General features: G+C 43.9%; 1 protein-coding gene and 1 long non-coding RNA gene across 6 annotated transcripts in view; one reads left to right on the forward strand and one right to left on the reverse strand.

Moving 5' to 3' along the window:
- LOC124184675 overlaps positions 1-12,982 on the forward strand; it is a 79,797-nt gene that overhangs the window by 12,207 nt on the left and 54,608 nt on the right. For both annotated transcript variants that reach the window (XR_006871238.1, XR_006871237.1), the window contains exon 2: positions 8,844-8,960. This is a non-coding gene — a long non-coding RNA (uncharacterized LOC124184675). The remainder of the gene's footprint in view (positions 1-8,843; positions 8,961-12,982) is intronic.
- The window catches only part of LOC124184674 (fibroblast growth factor 17-like), a 98,443-nt gene continuing 97,273 nt past the window's right edge, over positions 11,813-12,982 (reverse strand). For 2 of the 4 annotated variants that reach the window (XM_046574658.1, XM_046574657.1), the window contains exons 4-5: positions 12,664-12,770; positions 11,813-12,480 (exon numbers count right to left, since the gene is read on the reverse strand). In XM_046574658.1, the coding sequence (XP_046430614.1) occupies positions 12,109-12,480; positions 12,664-12,770 (479 nt within the window). In that variant the 3' untranslated portion in view covers positions 11,813-12,108. The remainder of the gene's footprint in view (positions 12,481-12,663; positions 12,771-12,982) is intronic. The other 2 variants (XM_046574656.1, XM_046574655.1) reach the window with 1 other exon arrangement.

Raw genomic sequence — 12,982 nt, forward strand, 5'->3', positions numbered from 1 at the left:
ATAATTTTATTAATTTATAAATTTCTCCCATCCACTATATTACGTCAATTCGTCTCTGATCCCCGCGGTATGTGCCTAAGCTATATATGCGCGGCGCAGTGACTTTGGCAACTCCTCGGCTCCGTCGCGTGCCGGTTTAATTGACGTTATCTAACCCGAAGACCCCGTCTGATGTATTCGTTTCGTCCCCGAGGACACCGGGTCCGCGTTGGTCAATTAAAATTTAAAGAAACGGGAGAAAAGCACGATGCCGAAGAAAAGAAGTGGAGGAAAAAAAAAAAAAAACGCCTACGAGATATACGCATTTAAAAAATTATCAACCCAACCTAGCGTAACTCCTACAAATGGGACTCGACGCGTCTAGAAGTCGCTACCGAAATTTATCTACCCTAACCATCTTTCAGACGCACGCACGCAAGCACCGCGCATGCATTAAAGAGTCTTTTGAAAAATCGCCACTCCCGACGTTCTCTATCGAATTTCCTGAATCTGCTTATATTTTCAGTAAAAGGAATTCGTCAGCGATCACGCGCTTGATACTCAACTACGATTCGAGATAAAAAATTGTACATACGTTCCTCTTTTCAAGATGTACCTTCTATACGTGTCTGTCATTTTTTTCCATTCTTCACATTTGACCTTACAACAAAGATGAAGGGGAAAAAAAACGTATAATCAACAATTTGTACTCTTTTTCTCCATTCTTCATCACGTTGCGACAGCCCGCCACGTCCATCCTCGAAGTTGACAACCGGAATTTCGGAAGGGAGCCCCTTAATTAACAGGGCCCAGCCCACCCCCAAAGGGTTGCCCTTGTTTCTCCCGGGGATTTTTATCCGACGTCTTAGCGCGCGCACGATTTCCTCGACATTGTTGCATCGCTTTGGATTGCCTCGTGGCCGAGGCCGTTGTCTCCGACAAAAATCTGTGGGAACCCGCGCGTCCCCGGCACAATGGCGGGCTTATTAAAATTCCAGGTTGTATTTTATGTGCACGAGAAAGAAGGAGTTACAAGGGGCCCTAGCTGGGGCAGACCCGGGTTTCGGGGGCGGAGGGGGCGCCACGCGACTCCGCGGAGGAGAGCGTAATCAAGCCGCATCTCCGTACGCCCACGCGATCCGAACCGGGTCTCCTCTCCGATCTTCCTCGTTTTCGATACGATGGTGGATTTGAACAATTCTTTTGATATTCCCTTGTTTCGCTTCTTATTTTTTTCCTCCATTTTATCTGCCAGAATACGAAGAACGGTGATGGCTATCACTGATTAGTTTAGCACTGGCGATCGTTGGTCATAAAACAGCCTGTTCCGAATCCTGAACCTCTCGAGCAAACGACCTCTGTAAGGAATCGGAGGTATTTGGGTTGACGCGATAAGGAGAAGCCTCTCGGGTACTTAGGTGCCTTGCGTACGCAGGTCGGTACACAGAAAACGTGCGGTTCATTACGAGGAAGATAGTAATCACCGAAATTAATTACCAACTTTCATGAGCTGCTGCTCAGGTTCAAAGGCTAAGAAGACATGCGTTTTGTAGCCTACAGAAGTTACGATACGTACTTCGGGCGGGGTCAAAATTCCACTGGATTCTACCTCCGCACTATTCTACTTTACAGGCGCATTCGTGTATTCGTGTAATTACCCCAGATCGTTCGACCTGTTTGCGGAAAAGCCAACCGACAAGATGGAAAAATTTTAGCATGTCAATCAAAAGCTGATGAGTTTAGAATACAGAATACGATACCTACGCAGGGAAATTCTGTACGAGTCGTAGATAAATTTTTATCCCGCTAATTAACCAACCCACATCCATGTTACTTCTCCATTCCGAACTTGCTCAATCAACATCAGTAGCTGATACCGGATGCTTAAGTGCATCGCAGGTTTGGAGGTACCGAGAAGATTGGAGCACGCCAGTTACAGTGCTTCTAGTTTTCACCGATGTTCTTATTTTATCTCTGATGTAGCGGCGTGTCGCCCAAGCTTTTAGCGTCACGGTGCTGCGCAGGATTGTAGAAGTAAAAAGAATCAGACATTCATCGTACGCATCCGTCTCACCTGTCGATGGTGTTCCTAATTTCCACCTCAAACGCTGAAGCCCGTTCTTCCTATCTAAGCCCGAATCTGCGAGCTCCGTGCACGTTTGTTACGCTTGGTTCCCAATCTGATAAACTGTACCATAAAATAGACAGCTCAAGTACCGCTTCTGGGATAGACTGTCGCCAAGATTCCAAAAGAAAAGAAAAAAAGCGAAAAAAAAAGATGAATGTAAACACATCGAAACTTTCCTAATCAATGATTAATCGCATCTGTTAGCACTCGCGCATATGTGCTAATAGGTACGTGCATGCGTATACGCGAGATCGGGCTTGCGGTCGGAGGATGATGGCACCAGGCGGATATTCCGGAAACGCAGGAATGTCGTGGTGGCGCCTCCGCAAGGCCCACGCGACGCTGCGGTCCACCGCAAATCAATTCACACTCGGTCCTCTCGTGTCCGTGCGGCTAAAAGGCGCGGCGGCGACGGTCTGACGTACGCAATGCGGCGCGGCTTTGACAATGCCTGCAATGCACATGTGCACGTAGAAAGGTTGTTATTCCGGAAAGCGTTTTATCTGATCCACTCGACGGGAGATGTCGGAGCCTCTTATGACCGACCTGCCTTGATCAGGCTCGACACGCTCCACGATTGCTTTGTAATTTCATCATCGACGTCATTCACGTCGCTCGATAAACGGACCTTATTCGGTATTGTGACACAAAAACGGCTCCCGAGCCTGATTGCGAAATTTTAATCGAATACGTCCACATTGACGCGGATCGAGGACCCTCTTGAGCTTACACGCTACGGGAGGATTCAAGGACCGGCTTTCAAGCCGAAGTGGTACTTGATGTGAAATTGGAATTTCGGGGTCGGTCCACCCTCTAGCCAAGGGAGATCTCCAGGAGTTCGCGTCCCGCGGGCGAAGAATTCTGACGAATTATCCAGGTTCGAAAGAGAATAATTCGACAGTCCCTCCCTCAAATCACGATGCCCGCAACCCTTGACGGTGCCAATTACGATTTCGTCTTCTTCTTTCTTCTCTCGCTGCATCATGCATCGATTGTGTTCGTGAAAATTAATGCGAACTGGTACATAAAGGCGCTGCCTGTAACGCAAGGTGTCCGCGAAAAGGTACGACGGGGTTACGGGATAAGGGACAGGCAATTGTGCCCCGCTTTACGACGACGAGAACTTAAGCCAGCGCAAAAACTAATACCCGGCAAATAACAGACATTACTTATACTTGCGTACGCGCGCTTGCCGTCGCTGCTGTTCATCTGCTGAACCATGGTTTGGACATGCCGGACTTGACATTGGACCGCGGATATTACATTAGCCGGGCACGATGTGCGCGTTCTTTTATTTTACACGCACCTTTGACGACCTCGCCTCCCGAAAATGTTTCACACCGATCCCCGTTTCACTTACACAGCTGAATAAGTAGTCGCATAAATTGAGCCAAGCGAGCATTGTTTCACGTTTCCGCACCGCGATTTCAGTCCCTGCGTGACGCTGCAGAGTACAGAGAGTAAATTGTTCGTTTCACGAGTTATCCTCGAGGATTTTTCTTTGTTTGAATTCGGGCAGCTTGGGAACAGGGGGCAAGGTCGGTGTGCAACCGTTTAGGATCGATATAGTATAGCGTTTCCGGACGTTCGAAAGGTCGCCATTACGGATAATGGTCAGATAAAGAACGATTACCAAAATCGGAGCATTTCATTCCGTTCAACCAATTAACTCCCGGCGGGCCTCAATCAGGAAATTCCTACGTCAAGATTTATCTGTCCTCAGGACTTGCCGGGCCACACGCAAAATCAATAGTCCTCATCCCTCGCCTTTTGCGTCTTCGAGTTTCGAGCTCTCTCTCTCTCTCTCTCTCTCTCTCTCTCACTCACTTTCTCTCATTCTCTAAGATTTCTCATCCCTACCTGCGGCCTCGCGTTTGGCGATGTCTTAATTTCACCCCCGAATCCTCAATTTCCTAATTGAGATTAATGGAGGATGAGGTTCCGAAAATTGGCGGTTTCGAGTCAACGGCTAACCCGAAAGAAACACCGCTGTCGAACGACAATCACTTACGTGCCTGCGGGTGGAGGGAATCTGTCTGTCCGTGGTAGCCAAATTTATTTCACGCGAGTACCTTATAAAACAGATTTTCCCTCTTCCACGTACCTACGTGCCTAGAATCCGAACGCAGAGCGGCGAATGTACAACCAGCGCTGGGCAAGTTCCGAGCTTGTTCTCGCGTCGTCGAGCACGCTTCGTGACTTCAGGCAGCCGACGTGGATGTCAATCCGTCGAAGATGAGAGAGAGATAGAGAGAATAGGACATATTAGCATACCCCGTTCCCCACTTGGTATTCATCTCACGAGAACGTGGTACGTCTCAATTTAAGCACATTTACGGGTCAGAGTAAAAGAATGCGACGCTACAGTTTAGGCATGCGAGCATCATCGTGCACGTCAGTCGAATATCCCTTTTTTTCGGTCTTCATTTTTCCTCAGCGAAGAGCGGAGAGCGAAGAATTCGAGGAATCGGTATCACGATTATAATACAGTTCCAATTAGTCCCATCAAACATCCCACCGGCTACCTTCCATGTGATTTTTAATTGACCATAAACGCACGGTGTCCTCGACGTTTCGTTGCTCTCGAGGAAGATCTGTGTCATTGCGTCATTCCGGATGATTAAGGAACGTCCCCCCTGGCAGGGAATCGGCTCGACGATAATTGATGGTACGCGCTTGATCGGAATCTCTGACAGCGTCGTAAGTATCCTCGCCTAAAAAGTGGCGGGCGATGTAAATGCGACTTGCAAATCGTTTAACGTTACGTGGGGCGACTCGAAGAGCCATAAATCGTCCATTCAAGTCGAAGGCTGCATATAAACCAACACTGAACCGAATAGACCCTGTTTTCTCAATTCACCCTGAACAAAATATTTCAGAGTGTAAAAAATCTTCTATGCTGATCTCGTTGCATTGCGTCTCGACAAGGATCGACAAGCTGAGAAGCAAAGAACCGAATAAAACTCTCTTGGAATACGCGATTTCAGATTCTGTGCGGTACGCCTTACATTACTTCCTCGACTTTGCTACTTTATTAGTTGGGCAATGCGGTCTCGACGGCAGTTCCAGAAGCGAATAATAAATTCAGCGGTGCGTCACCGTCATTACTGTTATCTTCTATACGTATAGGTACGTGTGCATCGCGGAAACTGGCGTCCCATGCAGCTTGAGAATCCACGAATTTAAAAATTGTACTTATTCCAGTTCTCGCGAGCATACAACGCAGTTAACCCAAATTCTTATCGCGGTTGGAATTGCACCGACAACTAACGACTGGTGCTTTGAATTTGAGATACTCGAAATGTGGAACTCTTGGAAACGGCACAATTTCTTCACCGCCGAATTTCACCTACTAGACTCCCTTGCAAACCCATTCATTGAATCAGGGTCAAAGAAACTCTTACAGTTTTGTTCTCAACGCGATAGTTGAAAAGGCTTTTTTACCTTGCCGACTTCCGACGTTTTCCGAACTCCATAAAATCTCAGGCACTGCTTACCCGTATTGCGTGAATGACGGGGTGTTCGGCTTCAGGAACGGTAGCCGAGGCTCTCTATTCTCGATATCGCGATACACCCAGCTAGCCAGACAGCCGTCGCTGTGTCCAGCAGGAAGTTGAGGAGGAACACAATGGAGGGGGTCCAGGGATCAGGACAATGCGTCGTCCTGACCGTAAATATTCGGCGACAGCCCGCAGCATTGTCGTCCGGGGTTTTTCTCTTAATTGTCACAAATTCGTTGGTTGGTATATTTATGAAGGTTTTGGGTGGTCCAGACGATCCCGCCGAATCACCGGCGCAGTTACATATTATTCATGCTTCGCCGCTATCGAGCTTGCCGAAAAACCAGAAACCAGGTGCCGATTTCGGTGCGAGTCTTTGATTTTTTCGAATCGCGTTCGGGCAGCCAAAGAGGACGCATTGCAACGACGTTTCGACGGCGGTTCGAAGCGACCGAGTCCAGGGCGGTGCAGAGGGTGAGAAAGTAAGTCCGTGGGATAAGGGATCGGGATGAAGGAAAAAGATGCCAAGATATACCTACACGTATATCCTCGACGATTGTACATCCACGGATGTCGGTACGGTATAAGACTCGGTATAATGCCGCAGGTTGAACAAATAGGAGATAAGATAAACTAATTGCCAGCCTCTTAATTGGAAGCAAGTCGGCCTGTGTCACCAGGCATATTGTACCTTTTGCTCCCGGTCCCGTTGTCCTCTTCTCGTCCCGCACCGCATCCTAAATTCAGTCGGTCGGTGAGTCCGGCCCCCTTCGATACAACTCGGTGTCTCGGATCTAAACTAAATTTAATTAAACTTATAATCCGGCCGCCGGTCCGGGCCGCTTTTATGCCCTCGAATTAAGATATGGAATACAGAGGCAACGAGAGAGCCGAGTCCGTTAACAATTCGTCTTACATGAACGAGAATTCTCCCCCGAAAGCTAATTGCTATCGGTTACCACGAACCAATGACCGTAATTATCGTAAGTTTAGAAGAGGAACGAGTTATCCCGAGGTCCTTAGGACGCGGAGCACGTTTTACTCGGTTTCTTTTTTCTTGTTTTTTTTTTTCTTTTCTTTTCCTTTTTCTTCCATCTTTTGAACCTAGAAAAGAGGCGAACCCGAGTCTTTGAAAGTGTCGGGAAAACCAAAAACCGATTTACTCGGCGCGGTGTACTAAAAATAAAATCAAACAGGCCTACTCCTCTCTTATACCGCAGCCCTGATCCCTGCAGGTCGAGGGGACATTAGGGCGCTGAAGGGGTTGGGCACACACCGCGGCCCACGCAGACCGACGCCGCGACGCCCTGCGCCGGGCACTCCAATTCCAACCGTTGATTTCCTCCGGAGTGGGTCTCGAGGGCTCCCCAAATAATGTCAAAACTCACCCGAGCTTTTCACCTCCTCGTTGGACCCGGCCGCCCAGGACGGGCATAAGCACCGGCTCTCGGCCCCTTCGCTTCCTTCTTAACACGCTCGAGTGTTTGATCTGGAAATCATGAGTGCAAACCGGCGCGGCTGATGCGGCGGCGACCGTTAAACTCGATGCCCCGTGCATTCGGTTCCTAATCTCTTTACGACGTGACCAAATTTCCTTCGAGCATTGTCGCAGTTGTGTACGAACGGCGGATTCGACTTGATCACAAAAATCGATTCGAGCTCAACGTTTCGATCTGAAGTTACGAAAAGAGAAAAAAAAACTGTTTCAATACACCCAGAAATGTTAGTTGAGGAAATTGTAATGAAGATGAATAGAATGAAATCCCTTTTATACGATAGAAATAATCATATTTAATAATAAAGGTACCGTAATTGCTGGATATCTTTTAAACGGTATTCTTCTCTTTCTCCATCTTTTTATACAGACAGTCCAGCCCAGTTATACTGAAATTTTCAATCACCGCCGATTTTTTTTCTCTTACCTTCGCGATGACCGTTCCGATTTGCAAGGATTGGGACGAAGGGTTGCAGAGAACACGATAAATAAGACATCAAACTAGCAGTGTATGAGCGTGTATTTGACAGTGTTTCGTTTTATCGTTTTGTTATTTGCAATTTTTTCCTCTTTCGAGTATATTATTATTATATATAGTGGCACACATAACACGCAGGCGCATCGCGATTCGTGTTGGAATGTTATATTATTATCGTTATTGCTAGCACCGAGAGGAATCGCGCCGATTCGTACGTGTGATTAATTTCGGCAAAAGTCTGAATTTTTCAACAACGAAACGGTCCGCGTACCTCGATTATCGCGTTACTCGCATTTTCATCCTGCAATTCCTCCGCTGTCGAGTGATTCTTGCCCAAATCGAACCGCATCGCGTTCCCTCCCGTTTATCGTTTGGCGCGTTGCTCGTTTGCATCATACGTCTCTTTCTTGTATTATAAATTTATAAATATAAAATGCGCTAAATTCGGCTCCAACTTTTTTGATTCCACGGATCCGTAACCGCCGTTTAAATGCATCGTACGTTTTCGAATAAAAATTGAATCACGTTGAAGCAAAAGTTTGAAAAAATAAAAACTTTACCCATAATTACACACGACCCGCACGCAGTACGACTTCGACGAGCAATCGCGCCGCTATTTATTCATGACTCAATCTCCGTATATAATATATTGGATAATGTACAACGCGAATAAGTTATTACTTTGTTATCGATAGTGTGCCCCACGTCGGTATTTAAATATCTTACAATACACATCTTTCGTATAATATTTCAATTTCAATTTACTTTTACCTTTTTTTTTTTTGTTGCTTTTTTGCTCCTCAATTTTTTTTTTCTCATTCTCATTATAAGGTATAGGTACTATCTATCTAATGCAGTCAGATTCATAGGTTCTTTTTTTTTATCCTTTTATTATTAGTATTATTTCGTTATCGAAATTCGCTGATTCATCGTGACGAACGTATAAAAAAATGATATAAATTTACCTTTATTTAATTTAAGAAGAAAATTTGAAAGTAAAAAAAAATAATTAAAAAAAAAAAACTTCAAAAAAAAAAAAATAATAATAAAAAAACTAGATGATGGATTTTCTAACGTCCGAGTCGTCGGCTTGCGGTTCTCTTCTTTCCCGGGTATAAAATGAGCTGTTATCTCTTCCTTTTACTCTCTCTCTCTCTCTCTCTCTCTCTCTCTCTGTCTATACGTCAAGAGATATTCTTATGACTTGATTATCTTTAAAATATAAGAAAGGGCGACTACCAAGACTTTTGTGTGCAATTTCAGACAAATCCGGAAGTAAACAAAATTACCTGAGAATCCGAGATGTAGAAAGCAACGATGGCCCCGAAAAAGAAGCCCGACCGCAAAACTCCGAAGACCCGACCTTACAAAGTCTACTTGGTGAGTGTGAGATTATGCATACATATACAAACGATTTGGGGTTAATTTTAAAGGGAGGTTGGCGTTACAATACCATTATTACAATACATAATACATTACACGTTATATTAGTTGTCTGTTATTTTTTAAATTCATTAAATTATAAGCGTCGAGTTTAGGTTTTTTTTTTCATTTTTTTTTTTTTCATGTTTTTTTTCACATTGTGGTCAGCTGCACTTCTAGCGCGACATTAACACATATGTATGTACATATATAATATATATATACTATATGTGTGTGTGTGTGTGTATATATTATACGTATATAGCTCAGCTTGCTCGAGCGTGCTGAAACCGGTGACGTTGAAATTTGAACACGTTTCTTTCTCTCCCTCTGTTTTCGATTACTGCTCTGTATTTTTAACGTGCAGTACGCTATTTTTCTTTTGTAAAGCCCGACTCTAACACGACGATCTTTGTTGTTACAGTAAAAAGAAAGAGATAAAGAGAGAGAGGGAGAGAGAGAGAGAGGGCAATCAAAGTGTCACTGATTCTAGCACGGTGTTTTCTACGCTCCGCCATATGCATGGATTCGTTTTTCTATTTTTAATTTTTATTTATCATTCTCTCCGTAATATTCATACAAACACCTCGTGTCCCATGGCCCTCGACGCACTTTTAAATACTTTCAACGATTCACGATATAATAATTATAGGCATGAATTTGTTATTATTTATTATTATTGAGTATTCTCAGATTCAAACGAAGAAATAGAAGAAAAAAAACGGAATGAAGATAAAAAATGAAGTTGAATAATGTTCGTGAGAATAACTAATAACGGATAGTTTTCCGTTCGTAGTTTTGTTTCGGATTTTTTTCTTCTATCCTCAATGAATGTGTATGATTTTTGGATGACGGTGAACGGACCTTATCGTTACAAATACGCATTATATCTTGCAATGAATTACTTTTTTTATATATATATAAAAGAAAACAAGAAACTGAACGTCATACAGATGCCGTGCGGGGGTCACCGGGGTATATAAATTTACATAATAACGTCTATATGATTATGAAATGTGGAGGACGGGATAAAGTAGAGGATGATGAAGAGATATATCTATAGTGAGAGAGAGAGAGAGAGCGAGAGCGCGAAGAGAAAAGTGGGCGGCAAGGGGGATATAGACATCAAGAGAGCAGCCCTTTTCACTTTTATACATATACAACGTCGTTACGAGGATGAGTAGATGGAGAGAGAGAGAGAGAGAGAGAGATAGCAGGCGGGAGGGAGGAAATGAGGCTCATCGTACCTGTCAGGTTAAGAACTAAACATGATTTCAATAAATAAACTACCTAGGGGAGCGTTTTGTGTATACGGTGCAAGAATTCTCCTTGCGCGACGACTACGTGAAACATTGTACAAGACTTGAGAAAAAAAAAAAGGAAATAAAGAAAATGAAATGACACGAGATGAAGAGGGAAATTGGCGTACGGTGTCGTTCGTTATATTCTCCACTTCTAGCTTTTACTTTTATCCGTTTGTTATATTTCTATTTTCTGGAGCTCTCGTTAAAACCGCGATGAATTTAACAAGAATTTTAAAATTCAATTCGTAACCACCCGATCGAAAGTTTGCTGCAAAGATTCATCGCGGTACGTTGTAACACCAGCGAATGAATGAAGAAAAGAGACACACTGGTTTCGATTGGATGGAAACTAAGTGGTGATGGGATGAGAAGTAGAGTTAGGGATGAGGGGGGGGGATTCATTCCTCGAGTCGCCACCGCGTCACAATATTACATAACGTACCTATAACCTAGTAATACAGTCTGCAGCAGCATCCTAACAATTAAATTCATTATCGTTATAATAATGTAATATAATATATGTAATAATAATATTTTACACGCACTTTTGCATCTGACACAACGTAACAACAAACACGGCATTCACCATCGTCATACAAATATTCTCGTTTCGTATTTATCCTAAGTGTACCTAATCTTTTTCGTTTTTTCAATTTCGCGTTTATACTCTCCTTCTTGTCTCGTTTTTCGATTTTGAATTCATTTCAATGTATTCTTTTTTTCTTTTTTTCTTTTTAGTTCATCGTTATTACTTAATACTCATTTTCCTGTCACTGACGACTATATCAGCGACGTCGTATCAAAGCTCGATATATATATATATAGTCGAAAAACAAGAATAAACCAAAAAAATAAACAAAAGAATAAAGAATTGACAAAAGTTAAATATATTCTCCAGGGTTTCGGTCTTACACACTTCCTCTCGATCCTGAGTCACAAATTCTCATCTTACAATCAGCAGGATTTCAGGTAAAAACTGAATTTCGATTCCGTGCGGCGGGAGACCAATCGTAACGATTCATACCGTCGTAAGCCATAATCATATATCCTGATCATCGTACGGTAATCGAAACCGTCGTTAGGGTAATCATTCATATTATTATGGCATAATTTTTTTTTTCTCCTATCCTTCTCGTTTCACAATCAATTATTACAATAATAATTTTATTTCCAATTTTCTTTCAAGCGCGTTTACATTACGCACGCTGGCACGCGGTCTAAGACGACGATATATGTATATATATATATATTATTACATCTATAGAACGCGAATGTAGCACACTGCAGCTTGGAACAGTACAGCTATATATGGGATTTAGAAAACGAGTTACGAAAGAAGAAATAATAATAATAATAATAATGATAATAATAATAATAATAACAACAATAATCAAAAAAAATTATTCGAAAAAAAAAACAACACGTTGAAACGTGAAAAAATACTCAAATGAAGAAGGAAAAAAAAAACAATAAGAAGGAAAGAAAGAAATGACAATATATCTATATGTATGTATATATAAATATATCAGTCAGTCGTCTGATCTGTAAGAGCGCGCGCGCGCTGAACACAGCTACTACAACTTTTTTTTTTTTTTACTTACTTGGCAGCGACACGACATTATAGCACGACGCGGCATTTTTAAAGGGGCGGGGGCGGGAGGGGGGGGCACACACGGGGGGAGGGGGGGAAGAGGGGGAATTTTGTCCCCCCACGCGTACGACGTAAAGTGTCTCTATGGCTCGAAAACCTCCGTTGAAAAAAAAATAAAAACGGTAGGAGTCGGGCGACAGTCTTCGGTAGCTCAGTACTTCTTGGCCTCGCGAATTCTACCCGCGAGTCGTCTCCGAAGTAACGGCTGCTCGTGCATCTTGCCGCGATTGTGCCGATGGTGGTGGTGCCCAGATTGGTACTTTTTAGGCGTCCTGTGCATCACCGGTTTCCTCAACTCGCCGCCAAAATTACCGCCTACCATTATGTTGTGCTGATTGATGTTGAAGAGCGGGTTGTACTTTATGAAGTTTAAACACTGGTCCCGTCCCTGGGCGTCCTTCAGCGGCATTCCCCGCTTGTTGAAACCCAGGTAGTGAGTCTTGTCCACCGCGCTTCTGTACCTCAGGTACGAACCGTTGTCCTCCTCGTAGAACTGGCACATCGGTCCTTTTCGTTTTCTTGGCTGAAAAGGGGACCCGGTATCGGTCATTCTCACCTTCGATATCGAACGGGTGAAGGACTCGGGTGTGAAGACGCGTTTAGGAAATAATTCAGGATCTCTTTACCACGCTTGGCTTCATGCCCGGTCCTCTTAACGTTCTTCGTTCATCCCCTCGCTCTTATTACTCACGTAGCGAATACTCACCAAGCCTACTAGCTTCCATCGTTTGTTGAAACATATATATCGCTCGCTTTCCTCTGCAAAGATGTACAGCTTCCCGCTGAAGTCGTCGGACTTTGTCGTTAGCTTTTCTGTAATCAGAAATAAGACGGAAGGATAAGAATTACGCAGGTGGCAGAGGTTGAAAGGGTTTCCAACGGCCCGTACGCTTCCGAGAATGTACGAACCGAGGGTGAGAAATTGAGAGAGCCGATCAATGATGGAAACGGTTGAAATACCGAGGAAGAAACGACTGCAGCGGGCCGGAGGAAACGGTATTGAAGGTATTTCGTAACGCGGCGAC

This window comes from Neodiprion fabricii, chromosome 6, assembly GCF_021155785.1.
Source record: "Neodiprion fabricii isolate iyNeoFabr1 chromosome 6, iyNeoFabr1.1, whole genome shotgun sequence".
Lineage (NCBI taxonomy): Eukaryota > Metazoa > Arthropoda > Insecta > Hymenoptera > Diprionidae > Neodiprion > Neodiprion fabricii.